This window comes from Thamnophis sirtalis, unplaced genomic scaffold (assembly GCF_051295495.1).
Source record: "Thamnophis sirtalis isolate CommonGarterSnake01/CBP01778 unplaced genomic scaffold, rThaSir2_p1.2 scaffold_5, whole genome shotgun sequence".
Taxonomy (NCBI): domain Eukaryota; kingdom Metazoa; phylum Chordata; class Lepidosauria; order Squamata; family Natricidae; genus Thamnophis; species Thamnophis sirtalis.
Window position 1 is genome coordinate 72,595,017 of NW_028261385.1, and position 18,678 is coordinate 72,613,694.

An 18,678-nucleotide genomic window follows, 5' to 3' on the forward strand; every position below is an offset into this window, starting at 1 on the left:
GCACTGTCCTGGGGTCATGTGGGGTCATTTATAATTTTCCCAGCTGGTTTCCAAAAAGCAAAGTCAATGGGGGAAGCCAGATTCCCTTAATGAGCGCATGCTTCGTTTAACAGCTACAGTGATTCACTTAACGACTGTGGCAAAAAGGTAGTAAAATGGGACAAAATTCACTTAACCGCCTTGCTTAGCAATGGGAATTTTGGATTCAATTACGCTTTTAAGACAAGGATTACCTGTACATTCTAAAATGTAAAAAAACAACAATTAAAAACAATAAAAAATAAATACCTATGGCTGCCAAATACACCTATTGCCATAGATGTTAATATATGCATGAAATAGTGTCCTTAATACATTTGTGGTGCCAGGCCTGAGTACATAACCAAGTCTTCACAGCCTTATGGAAGTCCAGCAGGGTCATCGTGATCTCCGAAGGGAGAATATCCAATGGCGGTGGCTATGGCAAAGAAGGCACATCTCCTGGTCCCCTTCAGCCAACATTTCTTGAATGACAGGGCCTGCAACATGTCCAAGTTGTCAGACTGTATTGGACAGGTAGAAACGACTGGGAGAAGATAGTCCCTTAGATAACCTGCCCCCAAGACATGAAGGTCTTAGAAAGCTTAATTAAAACTAATTAAGAAAACTTAATTAAGAAAATATTTTGTTTATATATCTAATTGTTAGCTACCACCAAACTGGCTCTGTGTTTAATGCTAACATCTAATTGTTAGCATTATTCTGCGAATGGAAAGCTTTTATATTTTATCTACATTTGTCCCCAAAAGAATGTGTGTCACAGAGCTAGAACAAAAGTGTAAACAAACTGCAAGACAATACCCTTTCCTGCCTCTCTCCACATCAAGCAGTCTTATGTAGGAATGTTGTTGTTATACCATCCTATGAAACATAAAAGTCTGGGCTCAAAAAAAATCTCTGCAGAAGGCAGAGTTGGTGTTAACTTTAGGCAAAGTGAAAAAAAGTCTCAGTAATAAGTGAGTTGCTCTCTCTGAGTGGCATCAGAGAAGACAGCTGTGTATCACAGGCCTTCCCTGAATCTACACTATATTGTCAAAAGTATTCGCTCACCCATCCAAATAATCAGAATCAGGTGTTCCAATCACTTCCATGGCCACAGGTGTATAAAAGCAAGTACCTAGGCATGCAGACTGTTTTGACAAACATTTGGGAAAGAAAGGGTCACTCTCAGGAGCTCAGTGAATTCCAGCATGGAACTGTGATAGGATGCCACCTGTGCAACAAATCCAGCCGTGAAATTTTCCCGCTCCTAAATATTCCACAGTCAACTGTCAGCTATATTATAAGAACGTGGAAGTGTTTGGGAACGACAGCAACTCAGCCACGAAGTGGTAGGCCACATAAACTCGTCCAACATCAGTGTGTGACCTCACAAATGCGCTTCTGGAAGAATGGTCACAAATTCCCATAAACATACTCCTAAACCTTGTGGACAGCCTTCCCAGAAGAGCTGAAAAGGGTGGACCGACGTCATGTTGAACCCTATGGATTAGGAATGGGATGTCACTTACAGTAAGTTCATATGCGAGTAAAGGCAAATACTTTTGGCAATATAGTGTAAGTTAGCTACTGCCTTCAAATGCAGAAACTTGCCAGGGCTGTGTTGTGTGTGTATCCACCCGCTTCCCACCCATCCAAGTACCCCCCCCCCCCGTTAATGCAGAAAGAAAGCTGAATTGTTAGTCTAGTGATGGCGAACCTTTCGGCACCAAGTGCCCAAACCGGAACATACATGCGTGTGCACTGGCGCACCATAAACCTGAAGACCAGCTACCCAGTGCAAACATGCCTGGGGTTTTTTGGCCATTTTCCGGGCCCCTTTTTGGCCCCTTTTCAGGCCAAAAACGGCCCACAAACCACCCTAGAAAACAGCATGAAAACGGCCCAGAAAACAGTCTGTTTTGGGGACATTTACAGGCCATTTTCTGGTGCTCCGGTGGCCGGAAACCAGAAGAGACGGTCTGTTGCCACCTTTGTCACATGTGCCATAGGTTCTCCATCACGGTGCTAGTCTATTGGCTTTTGTGACTTGGAGGATCTGTCAAGCAACAATTTGTTATGGACGAGGCCTAGCAGCCAGATGTTCATCCATTAAGTAATGAATTCAGAATTCTTGTTTGCTCTGGCACCAAAATGCTCCCCTGTCCATTGGGTGAGGATGTGAACAAGAATGGTGTCCTCAAACTATTCTAGGCCACCACGAAGTTCCTCTTATTTCCATGCATTTCAGAAAACAGATTTTTCCAGAATGGCCAGTACAAGTCACGTTTCATAAGCTCCAGCAATTAATTCTTGCTATGGAGACTGAAGAAAAGAGTTTCTTTCTAAAGATATCTCTACTTATACATGATAGTACCAAAATGACATGTCACGACATCACAATGCAAATTTTAATCATTTATTTAATGCATTTCCCCCCCCCCTCCATTTCATTATAGTTTGGTTCTCTGACACTACCTGGACAAGTCCCTGCAGGTTTTGTGGAAAGGTTTTTCAGAAGTTTGCCACTGCCTCTTCTCTGGGGTTGAAGCAAAGTGACTAGTCCAAAATTATTCCGTTTCTTCAGGCTAAAGCGGGATTAGAACTCACAGTATCCCAATTTCTAGCCTGATGCTTTAACCACCAGACCTGAGGAGAGGGGGGTGCAGCCGGTACATTGTTCCGTGGCCCATGGAGCCCAAAGGGAGCCCATGAAGGGGAAATTTAAAAAAAAATAGAAAACCAATTTTTTAAAAAGAAAAACAATATTGGATATATACTTTATACTCTATACTTTGTGTATAGCAAAACCGCTTTGCAGCCTTGTTTGACATAACCTTTATTAAATTCATTGCTTATATATATTGTTTTATTATTGTTTATATACTAATGTGTATTATAGTTCTTATTATATTTTACAGAAGTACCTGTCCTCTTTTTAATATATTTGCAAGTATGTTTGAATGTAATTAATAAATGTACAACTATGACCTTATTGATTTATGTGTCCATGTGTAGGTGAGGGGGGCCATATTAGTCTTGTTCCAGCACTTAATAATCCTCTCGGAGGCCCTATTAACTACTACAACCAAACTGGTTCTGTGTTTAATGGATAGGCTACTCCAATTTGTTAGGGGAATTCTGATTGTGCAGCTCACAATATGCAACAATGTAAATCATATTGTAATAAGCTTATATGCAAGTTCAAAGGACAAAGGGGCCCTTGTTGCTCTCTGAGCTTGGTTGTTTTCTAGCAGACATTTTATTACCCAAACTAGGTAACATCAGCAGAGTGCTGATGGTGTTATCTAGTTTAGGTAATGAAATGTCTTCAAGAAAACAATCAAGCTCAGAGAGCAACAAGGCCCCCTCATTTCAACCCTGAACTATAAATATTCTCCTTTACCAATATCAAAGGCCAGAGTTTATATTATGTTGAGTTTATATTATGTTGATTGGGGAAACCTTCCCCAATGTTTCTTTCATTATTCTTAGAATTTGGTCAAATTTTCTGCTTTTCCCCAAATTACTTTCCCATACGGTACAAAAATAAGCAAATTAATGTAACAACATAGAGAGGAAAGCAAATACGTGCTAATCCTGACCTCAGGATGCTTATGAATTCTCAAGCCATTTTAGATATTACATATTCTATAAGTATGCTATGCATACAATTTCCCGTTTATTATATCACAGAATGCCATTGAGGGAAATTTAATTAAAAGGAATTTTGAACTTTATGCATTGTTATGCCAATAACTGCCTTACTGATCACATCTAATTACTGGCTATAAACAAGTAAGTATAAAGTTATCTATAAACATGCAGTTAAGACAGATCGAAGGAGGTAACTGGCTATTCTTGAATTTTTGAAGATGTTTGGCTCTTTCATGTAATACATGTTTTTATTGAAGTACACTGGCACTGTAGCTCTAGCACAGAATGGCTGTGCAAGTACAGTGTGCCTCTAATTCAGAGTATAAAGGTAAAAGGTTCCCCCTGCACATATGTGCTAGTCATTCCCAACTCTAGGGGGCAGTGCTCATCTCCGCTTCAAAGCCGAAGAGCCAGTACTGTCCGAAAATGCCTCCATGACCTCGTGGCCGGCATTACTAAACGCCAAAGGCACACAGAACACTGTTACCTTTCCAACAAAGGTGGTCCCTATTTTTATACTTGCATTTATACGTACTTTCAAACTGCTAGGTTGGCAGAAGTTGGGACAAGTAACAGGAACTCACTATGTTACGCACTAGGGATTTGAACCACCGAACTGCCAATCTTTCTGACTGACAAGCTCAGGGTCTTAGCCACTGAGTCACCAAGTCACCAATTCAGAGTATAGTAGAATCTAATTCCCCCTAAAAGACCAGACTTATTCAATATAATTTAGCAAAATCACTTCAAACTTTAATTTTGTGCTTTTCTATATGCCTTAATAAAACTCAATGGTTCTTCTATTATATGCCTTAAGAGTAAGACACTAAAAATGCAATGGTAAGGCATATTCGTTCTATATTTTTCAACCCTTCCAATAAGTTCAGAATCTGCCAACACAAAATACAGTGGCTGTGTTTAAATGATATACTAAACTATAGTTTGATTAGTCATGGTTTACTACATGAGCCACAATTACTTTCACACAGTATACCAGAAATCCATTATTTTCAGACAATGGCTGGGTTCAGACAACTTGCTGATTGACAAACCTTAGAGAACAATTAACCAGTGGAACGACTTGCCTCCAGAAATTGTGAGTGCTCCATCACTGGAAGTTTTAAAGAAGAGATTGGATAGGCATGTCTGTAAGGTCTCCTGCTTAAGCAGGGAGTTGAAGACTTCAAGACACTTCCAAGTCTGATACTCTGAAAAATCACAATTTGGCATATTGTATTATGTCAAGTCAGTTAATGGAGTACAGAATAAACATGTGCCAATCTATGTCTGCAAGAAACAGTCAGCTGAAAAATTCTATCAAAAGGAGAGGGAAATTTTGCAATTTTCCATCACAGCATTTTCTCCCGAATTTCAGGCTCATGCTTAACCCATATAAGGACCTAAATTGCTGAAGTCTATAGATGACAATCAATGGCTTACCAAACTCCAGAATCTTACTCCACAGCCATACCTTGTCTAAAAGAGAACAATCCTATGAACTCCCCCCCCCCCCAAATCTAAGCTGAATTTAAGAGATTTACTACCAACAGAAAACTACCCTTTAATTTTAACGATTCAATTGCTGAGACTTGACTTTTAAGTAAGCCGCCTTCTAAGTAAACCTAAAATAGAAAAGACTTACAGGACTCCCAGTAAGGTCGCCATCGCATTCTCCGGGGGAATTACGCCCCAGTGCAGCGGGCAAGATTCTCGTCGGAGAAAATGCTCGAAGCATTTGCGTAGCAGCAATCCTGTGCAATATTCACCAGGAAGTAAAAACAAGACGGGTTGGAAATCGCTTCCCTGGAAACCCGCATCGGATCCCTCCGGCGTTGGCAGCGTTACGCCGACATTAATACCAGCGGCACATACCAGTAAGATCCTGCCCCGAGTGCCATCATGCACAGCCCCAGGAAACAGCCGCAAACAGCGCGCAGGAGGCGACAGATCAGACACCTCACCTGCGTGCCTCACCATCAATAACCTCCTCATCCTCCTCAGCTGGTCCACAGGGGCGGCGCCGCTGGTTCGGCCGAGGGATCCAGCGCAGGCAGCGTCTGGTTGCCGGGCGAAACGCTCTCCCAGCTGCGGCGGCAGGTTGCGTGGATCAGGAAATTAGGGCAGCCGGTTGGGATTGGAGGCGCTCGCGAGCCAACCAGAGGCCGCCCAGGAGTCCGTGAGTCACCGGCGCGCAAGGAGAGCGGAGCGGGGAGGCTGGTTATAAGAGCGGCGTTGAGCTGCCCTCCCCTTTGTGTACGTTCTTCTTCGGCTCTTCCTTCACCGGCACCACCGGTGTGTGCGTGCGCGGGTGCACGCGCGTCGCCTTGCCCGAAACCGCCTGGATTTCTGCTTCTACAACCCCCCCCCCGCGCCTGCAACCTTCCCTCTCCCCCCCCCCCCGCGCGCGCTTTTGCCTCGGACTGGAATTGCCTCCTCGCATCGCCGCTGCATTGTCTGCTTCTGGCCGCCCTACCTGGAGCCTTCCCCCCCTCCCGCGGAGGCTCTTTAAATTTCTCAGAAAGGGGAGGACAGCGAGGAAAGAGTCCCCCCTCCCCGCCTGCGCGTCCGCCTTCTGCCCCGAACTTATACAGTGAGGAGGCGCCGCGGGCGCTTGCACGATGGACACGTTCTGGCGGCGGGGACTGAGGCCGGGGCTGCTGCTGCTGTTGGCGCTGGGTTGCCTGCGAGGAGCGCGTGGTAAGTAAAGGGGTTGCCGTTAAGGCTTCGGAAGCTGCCGCGGCTCCCGGTTCTCTCCCCGGGGACGCCTGGCAACCGGGTGGGCGGCGGGAGGGACGCGGCACGCGAGCGAGCCGGCGCGGTGGCTTTGCCTCTGGGGAGCGGCGGACTCCCTCGGTTCTCCAGAAATGCCTCCCGAAGAGCAGGAATTGTAAACCCCCCACCCCACGCGCACACATACGCACGAACGGCTACGTGCCCTTGCGCCCGTAGTCAAAATCCCTTTTTTCTCTCTCTTGCCCGTCCGCCTTGCCGAGACGCCGGGTAGAAAGGCGGCGGCGGGCGGAGGGGGGGGGGTGTTTGGTGCTGCCGCTTTCCACTTGGTCTCGGGTGGCAGTCGTGGGAAGGCTCACAGGTGCCGGAGAGAGAGTGCGTGGTGAGAGGAGCAACCTGGCCTCCTGCGGAGGGTGTCCCGGCCTTTCTTTGTTCTGACAGCTGTTGTGGGCTCCGACGTGGCCTTGACCCTGAAGTTGAGCCCTTTTGCTCAAAGGGGAAGCTCCTCAAGTGTTCCCCTGCTCCCCCCCCCCCTTTCCCGTGGTTTGGTACATCTGAAGGGACCAAGGAATGTTGGTCGCAGAACTTTCCATCTGCCTGGGGATTGGGGGGGAGCAGGCCCTTGAAGAGTTCCTGTCGCACCATATTGAGGACACTAGTGCAAAATGTTTTTGCTTCCTCTGTGCCTCTCTATTCAGGAACTCTAAACTCTGGTTTAATGGCATTTATAACTAACTGACTTGATGGCTGGGGCGGGCACCATTGGGCTCCCAAGTGAGAGGAGGGGGTGTCAGTGGAAGTGTTACACAGAAGAGGAAGGCTGTAGTAGCAGATGCTGAGAATGCTGAAAAGTCAGTGAAGTACTCAAAAAAAATATGCAGATGGTAGATACTAGTGATAGATCCGGGGAACATAGTTTGGGCAATGTTGCATGGCCTGCAGGGACCAGAGACACACAGCGCATTGTTCTCGGCAGTATTTTAGTTGGCATATGGAGCTGGTTTTGAAGGCCAGTGATGTTTTTTAATTAATGCTTGAAGATGTGTTTGAGTGGTTTAATCATGAAATAGCTACTCCCTTAAATAATCCTGGTCTGCTTTTCTCTGCTTGCCTAACTTTCTTGAACTGCTTGAGCAGCTGGAGAAGATAAAAACTGGGAGAAACTCCTCCACACAATTAAGAACTTCCCAATCCTTCATGGTTCTGCTAGTTCCTAGTTCTGTTAAGTCTATGCAAGGAAATTATCAGGAATAGGATTGCACTTCAAGTGCTTTGGATGGTGACTTGCAATAGTTGGTGGCAAATGTTAATTTTATGGCTGGGGGAGGCCATTTAAAGCCAAGCTAAAATTCCAGGTTGTCTTAAAATAGGAACATGTAGGTGAGATTGTTCAATTTATTAGAACAAATTCTTTGGACTCAGCTACATTATGACTAGGATTATTGCAGATGGATTTGCAGTACTTGGCCACATCACTGGTTTGCTTCCTTTCTATAAGTCTAACTTGAGTAACCTTTAAACTTTAGCGCTTGGGAAGCAAAATGCCAATCCACCAAAATGGTAATCCTGCTTCCCTGCCAATTATTCTATTGTAAACATGCTGTGTGTGTATAAAACTTACAATACTTGTAAAACTTACAATACTTGACTGTGGTGTAAACATTTCTAGGCTCTAGTCTTCCATCTGATAGAGAAAGGAATGGAATCTTACATTGTATTTGTTTCCTTGTGTTTTTTTTTTTAATCCCTGCTTCACTGGAAATCAATATACATTGATAAGTTTTCTTTGTGATGTTTTTTAAATATCTACAGTTCCTACTGAAGCAAGCTTTCCTCATCATGCCACTTAAGAACTTTCTTCTTTTTCAAGCATTAGTAATTTGGCCAAGAAACTTGAGTTTCAAGATCAAGTAGTGCCAATACCAAGTTACATGTGTTTCTTCCAAAGGCATTAGAGTAGGAGTCCATATGTACTACATTGCTATCAGTGGAAAGGACAGGCAGTCCTTTTTAATTTAGTTCTAGCCCTAAAGTGGAAAACCCACAGGATTACAGTAAGCATAGATAATGATCAGAAGATAATAAGAATTATGGGTTCCTCATCTTTGTTTTTAGTGTATTTGTTAATGTAAAAGAAAATATTGGATGTGAAAATATTGGATGTGTTCAAAACTCTGTTCAAAATGGTTATTCCAGTTTTCCACAATTGTGATAGTATTTTAACCATACAAGTAATCCTTGACTTGCAACCATTTGTTTAGTACCAAAGTTACAACAGTACTGAAAAAGTGACTTTTGACCAGTTTTCACATTTGTGACCATTGCAGCATCTCCATGGTCACATGATAAAAATTTGAGTGCTTAGCAACAGGTATGTACTTATGGCAGTTATACTGTCCTGGAGTCATGTGATCACCATTTATGACCTTCCCATCTGACTTCCAGCAAAGTCAATGTGGGAAGCTTCCTTTAACAACTGCATGATTTACCGTACTTAATAATTTTGGCTAAAAAAAGTTGTAAAATGGGGCAAGCTCACTTAGTCACCTTACTTAGCAATGGAAATGTTGGAGTTCCATTGAGGTACGTTTGAGGACTATATGGTACTGGAAAGTTTCAAGACCTCAAATAGGGTGTTTTAAAGTTGGAATACCTATTGTCAGAAACAGATCATGCCAGATTAATCTTATTGCATTCTTTGACAAAGTGACAAAAATAGGTGGACCAGAGGAGTGCCGTTGATATAGTGTACTTGGACTTCAGTAAGGCATTTGCTAAGATAGACCATAACCTACTACTAGATAAAGTAGAAAAATGTGGGTTGGACAGCATCACCACCAGATGGATTCGTAACTGACTCAACGTTTAGTCCTCAATGGAACTGCATCTACATGGAGGGAGGTATACAGTGGAGTACCCCGAGGCTCTGTTTTAGGCCCAGCATTCTTCAATATCTTCACCAATGATTTGGATGAGGGAATAAATGGGGAACTCATCAAATTTGCAGATGACACCAAGCTGGCAGGAATAGACAACATTGCAGAAGACAGGCTTAAGATACAGAAGGATCTTGACAAACTTGAACATTGGGCACTATCTAATAAAATGAAATTCAATGTGAAAAGAGTAAGGTTCTACATTTAGGCAAGAAAAATGAAATGCACAGGTACAGTATAGGTGGCACCTTGCTCATTAGTAATAACTGTGAGAGGGACCTTGGAGTCCTAGTGGACAACCATTTAAATATGAGCCAGCAATGTGCAGCAGCTGCCAAAAGCCAACACAGTTCTAGGCTGCATAAACAGAGGGATGGAATCAAGATCACGTGAAGTGTTAATACCACTTTATAATGACTTGGTAAGGCCACACTTGGAATACTGCATTCAGTTTTGGTTGCCACAATGTAGAAAAGATGTGAAGGCTCTAGAAAGAGAAGAGCAACAAAGATGATTAGGGGACTGGAGACTAAAACATATGAAGAACGGTTGCAGGAACTGGGTATGTCTAGTTTAATGAAAAGAAGGACTAGGGGAGACATGATAGCAGTGTTCCAATATCTCAGGGGTTGCCACAAAGAAGAGGGAGTCAAACTATTCTCCAAGGCACTTGAGGGTAGAACAAGAAGCAATGGGTGGAAACTAATCAAGGAGAGAAGAAACTTAGAACTGAGGAGAAATTTCCTGACAGAACAATTAATCAGTGAAACAGCTTGCCTCCAGAAGTTGTGAATGCCCCAATACTGGAAGTCGTTAAGAAGATGTTGGATAGCCATTTGTCTGAAATGGTATAGGGTTTCCTGCCTAGGCGGGGGGGGTTGGACTAGAAGACCTCCAAGGTACCATCCAATTCTGCTATTGTATTGTATTGTGTTATGTTGGAGTTAAGATAGTTTTGGCACTCTTTGATAAGTGCAACACAGCCATCGTGACCAGACCTACCACCAATCACAGTAAACTAATGAAATGAAATATAGTAAGTAGGTAAAAACATATTTAAACAGCTGTCCTGCTTGTGATTAAATTTGGAATACAAGAGTTGATTGCCCTTTGCAGCATCGAATATCATGAGCTAAAGTGTCAGTTTAACATTAGATTTGGCATGAATCTTTGAATTGGGTATCAGCCATCTTTAATTTTTGTGATGTCCAAAACCATATGAGCTGCAGAAGCCTTTCATACATGTTATATGTTTGTCATGTTATTTCCTTACAAAGTAAATGATACTATAAAAAATGCTGACAGAGTAGCTAGTAAGCAAAAGAAACTAAAGGAAAAGAACAAATAAAATCTTACTAAACTATTCCATTGTGTTTATATTGCCATGTGTGACTATCATTGCTTCCACTATACCCATATACTAATGCATTGCTTTGTTCTTTAAGCTTATCTTTTGCTCTCTTTTTTTTGAGAATCATCAACTTTCTCCAATCATGACTTTCTTGATCTTTCTTTTCCTTGCAAGCCATTTTTCTTCATGTATTTGTCATCCTTATACATCTATGTACTCTAAAGGTATACATAGACAATACTTTATATAACAAGGTGAACATACACTTGTTTTCATGTATGTCTACATATTTTCAGTTCTTTCAAGTTTAATTCAATCCTCACAATAAACCATATTTTATGAGTACCTTTTTACTAGGCTTTTTCAGGATTTAGAACAATGTTTTTCAAACTTGGCAAGTTTCAGTTATGTGGCCTTCAACTCCCAGAATTCTCCATGGAGAATTGCTCAGCATGCTGGTTGGGGAATTCTGGGAGTTTGAAAAACACTGCTTAGAATCACTCCCTCATTCTCTAAAGATCTACAAATTCATCCATTTCCTTGCATTTCTGCCATTGTACTGGTAATTGTTCACTTCCCTTTTGACAGGATATTTTCAGAGAGAGAAATGAAAGCCACCTAATAGTTTCATCTCACATTGCAAGCTGTATTTATTCATAGCACTGTACTCTGAAACAAGTGAAGTTAAAGTGAGGATTGTGCATTTAGCAAAACTTTCTGTCTGCTTGTTGGGATTATTCCAATTAATTACACATTCAGAGCTTTACAGGGGAAGGAAGATCAAGACTAGGTCCTTATATGTGCTACTCAGCATATATAAACACTTATTGACTTTCTTCTAGCAGTTTTTGTAATTTAAATTTGGTTTTGACAAGCACATTCCACAAGAGTGGCATTTAAGAAAAGCTATTTAAATTGTGGAGATTAATGTATTCATTGGTTTTCTATTCAGGGAGAAGCAGAGATCTAGCGCTCAGCTTTAATAATAATCAATTTTGAAACAAGCTTATGTATTGTGACAAAAGATGTATATGCTTGTGTGAATGCCTTAACTTGAATTTTAATCACATCTACCTAATGCTTTACTCCAGAGACGTTGCCAATGTTTTAAAAGTCTAAACTTCTAATGTTTTAAAACTTTCAAAACTCCTTAATCTTGGGTGTCATGAGGTGGGATTTGTCCAGTATAACTTTCCCCAAATCTCCATCCTTCAGTTCTGGAAAATAATCACAAGTAACCCTTAACTTGCATCTTGTAACAGTTAGGGTTAGGGTTAGGGATGATGCTGAAAATTATTTTGACTAGTCCTCAACTTATGACCAAAGCAATATTCCCATGGCCATGTGATCAAAATATGAACATTTGATAATGGACACATACTTACAATGGTTGCAACGTCCTGGGATCACATGATTGCCATTTGCAAGATTCCCAGTTGGCTTTTGCACAAGGAATGTCAATGGGAACAGCTGGATTTGCTTAAGGACTCTGTGATTCATTTAAGGTCCACAGTGATTCGCTTATGGACCATTGCAAAAAAGGTCACAAAATTGGACACAACTGCATCATTCTATAATGGAAGTTCTGGTCCCCAATTATGGTCACAAATTGAGGACTACCTGTACAATGTATGTTGACCTTTTGTTAAATACTTGGTGTGCAAGAAAAGTAGAACAACCTTAAGCTGGACCTTGCCAAAAATTCGCTTAAAGACAACTTGTTGTTTTAGTGAGTGCTAAAAATAAATGCAGCCTTGATAACCTTCAGGTGAAAAAAGTAAATATCTACATGATGCAACAAATTAGGAAAGGCTTGCATCATGCTGTGTACTTCCTTGGGCTTTAAAATATTAAATGTCAAGGAATTCCAGACAGATAAACCTGACTGTGAAAACCATGCCTTACTGTATTTCATTCAGATCATCTTAATAGGGGATGAGGTATGGTACAATGGTTCTTACTTATGCCCTGGGTGTAGAAAGCCCAAGCACAAATCCATCCTAAGTTTCACTGTATTCAAAAATAATATTTTTTATTATGGTTAGTTAGTTGCCCAGTGAACCAGAGGTTTAGACAGGATTTGGCATTTGTACTTAATTTCCAATTTCCAATTTTAATAGATTTGTATGCCGCCCAATCCCAAAGGACTCCGGGCGGCTTACATAAAAACAGTTTAAAAGTATTTTAAAAAGTTAAAATACAAGACAGAAACAAATTAAAAGAAGGACACAACATGCACTCGATCTTAATGGGGCTGAAGGTCAATCCAGATCAACAGCCCCAGGCCTGCCAGAACAGCCAGGTCTTAACAGACTTACAGAAGGCCAAGAGAGTGAGGAGGGTCCGGATCTCAGGGGGTAGATCGTCCCAAAGGGCCAGGGCAGCTACAGAGAAGGCTCTCCCTCGAGGAGCCGCCAGACAACACTGTGTAGTCGACGGTACTCGGAGAAGGCCCGCCCTGTGCGATCTTATTGGGCGCTGGGAGGTATCTTGCAGGAGGTGGTCACGGAGATATCCAGGTCCTAGGCCATGTAGGGCTTTAAAGGTAATAACCAGCACCTTGAAGAATGTTTGGAGACCAATAGGGAGCCAGTGCAGCTCGCGGAGGATAGGTGTAATGTGGGTGTACCTAGGTACATCCAGTATCCCTCGCGCAGCTGCATTCTGGACCAATTGTAGTCTCCGAACACTCTTCAGGGGCAGCCCCATGTAGAGCGTGTTATAGTAGTCGAGCCTTGAGGTGACGAGGGCATGAGTGATCATTTGGAGTGCCTCCTGGTCCAGTTAGGGCCGCAACTGGTGCACCAGGCAAACCTGGGCAAAAGCTCCCCTGGTCACAGCTGACAAATGATGTTCTAATGTCAGCTGCGGGTCCGGGAGAACACCCAAGTTGCGGGCCCTCTCTGAGGGGTGTAAGATTTCACCCCCCAGGTTTAAAGATGGAATGTCTGGACTATTTTTGGGAGGCAGCATCCAAAGCCACTCAGTCTCATCAGGGTTGAGCGCAAGCTTGTTCATTCCCATCCAGACCCTGACAGCTTCCAGGCACTGGCGCATTATTTCTACCGCTTTACTGAGTTGGCACGGGGCGGACAGATACAGTTGGGTATCGTCTGCATACTGGTGGCATTTAATCCCGTACTGACGAATGATCTCACCCAGCGGCTTCATGTAGATGTTAAATAGGAGGGGGGACAGGACCAAGCCCTGTGGCACCCCGTATTCCAGGGGCCTAGGGGTCGACCTCTGTCCTCCGACCAACACCGACTGCGACCTGCCAGAGAGGTAAGAGGAGAACCATCATAAAACGGTGCCTCCCGCTCCCACCTCTTCCAGCTGCCGCAGAAGGATACCATGGTCGATGGTATCAAAGGCCGCTGAGAGGTCAAGAAGCACCAGGATAGAGGAATGCCCTCTATCCCTGGCTCACCAGAGATCATCGGTCAGTGCGACCAAAGCGGTTTTGGTGCAGTAACCAGGCCTGAAACCAGACTGAAAGGGATCTAGATAATCCGCTTCATCCAAGGTCCGCTGGAGTTGGGAGCCACCATCTTCTCAACAACCTTCCCCAGGAATGGGAGGTTGGAGACTGGATGGTAGTTTTTAAGGACAGCTGGGTCCAGAGCAGGCTTCTTAAGGAGGGGTCTTACCACCACTTCCTTCAAAGGTTGCGGGAAAGACCCCTCCCGAAGCGAGGTGTTTACAATCCTCTGGATCCAGCCTCTTGTCACCTCTCTGCTGGTCGAAACCAACCAGGAGGGACAGGGGTCCAGTAGACAGGTGGTGGTACTCATCCCTCCATTGGCCTTGTCCACTTCCTCAGGAGTGGCAAGCTGGAACTCACTCCACAAAATTTGATCAAGGCTCTCCCTCGGCATCTCTACTGGTACTGTCCAAATGGAGTCCACGTCCGTCCGAGTCTGAGTGACTTTGTCCGACAGAAACTGAACAAATTCCTCAGCTCTTCCCTGTAAGGGTTCACTCGCATCCCTCCCTTTCAGAAGGGAGCGAGTTATCCTAAACAGGGCAGCCGGGCGAGATTCTGCAGACGCAATAAGGGCGGGAAAATGGGCACATTTTGCCGCCCGTATCGCCACTAAATAAGACCTAATAAAGGTTCTCAGTAGTGTTCGATCGGATTCGGAGTTACTAGCCCTCCAGCGTCGCTCTAGGCATCTCTTTTGGCACTTCATCTCCCGGAGTTCCTCGGTAAACCAAGGCGCCCTCGATCCAGTGCCGTGGAGAAGCTGCAAAGGCGCAATCCGATCTAGTGCCCTAGCCGCTGCAGTATTCCATGCAGCGACCAAGGGCTCAGTCGAATTGTGGACAAGGGAGTCAGGTATCTCCCCAAGCTCCGTCTGAAATCCCAATGGGTCCATCAGGTGCCTGGGACGGAACCATTTAATCGGCTCCACCTCCCTGCAGTGGGGGAATAGCTTCTGGAAATCAAGCCTCAACAGGAAGTGATCTGTCCATGACAAGGGCGAGATCTCAATCCCCTTTAATTCCAGATCACGTCTCCACTGCTCCGAGAGAAACACAAGGCCAAGCGTGTGTCCCGCCACATGAGTCGGACCCTGAATTACCTGGGTCAAGTCCATGGTTGCCATGGAAGCCATGAACTCCTGGGCCCCATCAGAGTGTTCGCCAAGAGATGGCAGATTGAAATCCCCCAGTACTATAAGTCTGGGGAACTCAACCACCAGTCCGGCTACTGACTCTAGGAGCGCAGGCAGGGCTGTTTTGACGCAGCTGGGAGGTAGGTACATCAGCAACAAGCCCACTTGACCCCCTAGGTCCAACCTCACAAGAAGGGACTCACACCCGACATTCTCTGGAGCAGGGATCCTGCGAGGAACTACCTATTGAACTTACCTATTGAACTTACCTATTGAATTCTTCCCAAGTACTTGAGATAGTCAGATGTTGGTGTTTGTTGGTGTTACAAATATTGTTGCAGTATATAAGTTGTTCCAAATACAGCTACCTTTTGCAATTGATGGTGATTTTGTCAATATCAATAGTGTTCAAGTCACGCTCCAGATATTTTGAGATTGCATCCAAGGTAAGGTACCTGTTACCATTATCTTTGCTTTCTTTTTCCATAGTTGTTCTATTTCTATTTGAAGGTTTTGTATTTTTTTTCCTCTAGTTATTTCTCTTCTCTTCTGCGGCCTGCGAGAACTGCCATGTCCACTATCCAGACTATTTTTTTTCTTTTTTTATTGACAGTTTGGGCAGTTGTGTGGCAGGTGCTCATCTACTTGAATTGTAATATTGTTTGTCGCACAGCCAGCCAGATGTTTAGACTGGGTTTGACATTTTTATCCACCTATCAAGGCCTTCCCAAGGTGGTGGTATTTCACTTTTTATGGATTACACAATAGGTAGCTCTTTTTCTGCCAGTGCTGTATAGGTAAGATATGAGCAAGCAGTAGCTCTTCCGCCCCAAGGAAATGAAACTCGTAATTTTGCTATATTGGAAGGACTGTTGCCTCCATGGTGGATACATGCTTCAATTTTATCTGTGAGATGTCTCAATTTAATCTCTGGTATCTTCATATGGGATGGGAACTTTTGTCATAAGAGATTCTGTAAAACTGCTGCCAGTTTGAGATCACTAATCAGTGATCTAAAATTGCTAAGGCAATTTTCTCTTATTCTTATGTATGATGAAACAACAAGCTTGTGTTATGGCAGATATCAAGCACCCATGTGCTATGGAATTGTGTCCTTAATAAATTTATTGCTCTTATTAACAGAATAACAGAGTTGGAAGGGACCTTGGAGATCTTCTTGTTCAATCACTGCTCAGGCAGGAAACTATATACCATTTCAGACAAATGGTTGTCCAATTTCTTCTTTAAATCCTTCAGTGTTAGAGCACTCACAACTTCTGGAGGCAACTCATTCCATTGATTTAATTGTTCTGTCAAGAAATTTCTCCTTAGTTTTAGATTGGTTTTCTTCTTGATTAGTTTCCATCCTTTGCTTCTTGTTATACTTTCAGGTGCTTTGGAGAATAGGTTAATGCCCTCTTCTTTGTGGCAGCCCTTCAGATATTAGAACACTGCTATCATGTCACCCCTTGTCCTTCTTTTCATTAAACGATATGCCCAGTTGCTTCGACTGTTCTTCCTATATTTTAGCCTCCAGTTCTCTAACTTTTTCTTTTCTCTTTTTTGCACTCTTTCTGGAGTCTCACCATCTTTTTTATATCATGGCAACCAAAACTGTATGCAATATTGCAAGTGTGATCTTTTCAAGTCTTATCAAGGCATTATAAAGTGGTACTAACACTTCACATGATCTTGATCTTAGCCATCTGTTAATGCAGCCTAGGATTGCATTGGTTTTTTTGGCAGCTTCTGGCTCATATTTAAGTGATTGTCCACCAAGACTCCAAGATCCCTCTTGCAGTTGCTAGTATTGAGCCAAGTAACATCTACTATACCTGTGTGTTTGTTTTTTCTTGCCTAAATGTAGAACCATACTTTTTTACCATTAAATTTCGTTTTGTTAGATAGGGCTCAGCATTCAAGTCTGTCAAGATCCGTCTGTATCTTAAGCCTATCTTCTGGAGTGTTGACTATTCCTCCTAGTTTGGCTTCTTCTGCAAATTTGATGAGTTCCCATCTATCCCCTCATCTAAATTATTGATGAAGCTATTGGAGTACTGGGCCTAAGGCAGAGCCTTGGGGTACTCCACTGTATACTTCCCTTGATATAGATGAAGTTCCATTAAGGATTACATGTTGAGTGCTGTTTGTCACCAGTCTGGTGGTGATACTGTCTAATCCGCATTATCCTATCTTATCAAGTAGTAGGTTGTGGTCTATTTTATCAAATGCCTTTCTTACTTTCTGAAGGCCAAGTAAACTGTATCCACAACATTTATCTGGTTCGCTGATTTTGTCACTTTGTCAAAGAATGCAATAGACTTGTTTGGCATGGTTTTTTTTTTTTTTGCAAATCCATATTGGCTTCTGGTTATGACTTTCTTTGCCACTAGGTGTTTGCAGATTTGTTCTTGATTTTCTTTTTCCAGAATCTTCCCAGGTATTGATGTCAGGCTGATAGGTCTGTAGTTTCCTGGATCCATTTTTTTTCTTTTTTGAAGATGGGAACTACATCAGTCCTTTTCCAGTTCTTTTATTATTCTATCATACCTTATGAATAATAGTATTTGGTTTTTTCCCTATAGTAGTAATTTATATGTGCATGTTATATATTTATTAAACTTATAGCCCATCCATTTCCCTGATAAGGCATTTTTATCATAATATCCTATGCTTCCTATTATAACCCTCTTCCATATCCTTCTATAGCATAGACCATGTTTTTATAGAAAGTGGTAAAATACAAAGGACAATCTTCACTTTAACCAATACCTTACATGTACATCTCATTTTGTTAGTTTTATGGTGATAATATGAAGTTGGATTTTATTTAGATTCCCCATGAGCTTGTATCCAAGGTGTTGGGATATTTTTGGAGGTGAGTGATGAGGGAAAGAGAGGAGTTAGTAGTTCTTACACTAAAGCAAAGTTTCTAAAAACCAGTCTGTCAAATACTGTAAGTGCTATCAACCCCAAAACGTAATGCCAGAATAAGCAAGTCGTTGGTGCCTCTCATAAGTGCTATGCATCTTCCATATCTAGACATATATGAAGGATGCATTTGTTTCCTTTGTATTTTCATGAGTTTCTAGGTCTAAGATAGATAGTATGTGGATATCTCTGTAATTAAAATCTGAAAAAGGGGGGAAAACATCTCTTTCAAGATCGAAGAAGGGAACAGTTCTTAAGTGTGCCAAGACAATATATTTGATGTCCAATTTATATTTGCACCACAGTGTTGCAGCTATTTTTTTTTCCCTCCAGTGTAGTGTGCTTTCAGCATCAAAAGATAAGTTCTTAAATACTTTTCTGTTTAATCTTTCAAAATGACCTTTAGTTTTTAGTACTTCCTGCTAGAGTACACTTG

At 42.7% G+C, this 18,678-nt stretch overlaps 1 protein-coding gene across 2 annotated transcripts in view; it reads left to right on the forward strand.

Annotated features, from left to right (window-relative positions):
- The first annotated feature begins 6,087 nt into the window (after nucleotides 1-6,087).
- The window catches only part of VLDLR (very low density lipoprotein receptor), a 32,906-nt gene continuing 20,315 nt past the window's right edge, over nucleotides 6,088-18,678 (forward strand). For both annotated transcript variants that reach the window (XM_014064493.2, XM_014064494.2), the window contains exon 1: nucleotides 6,088-6,372. In XM_014064493.2, coding sequence (XP_013919968.2) covers nucleotides 6,294-6,372 — 79 coding nt within the window. In that variant the 5' untranslated portion in view covers nucleotides 6,088-6,293. The remainder of the gene's footprint in view (nucleotides 6,373-18,678) is intronic.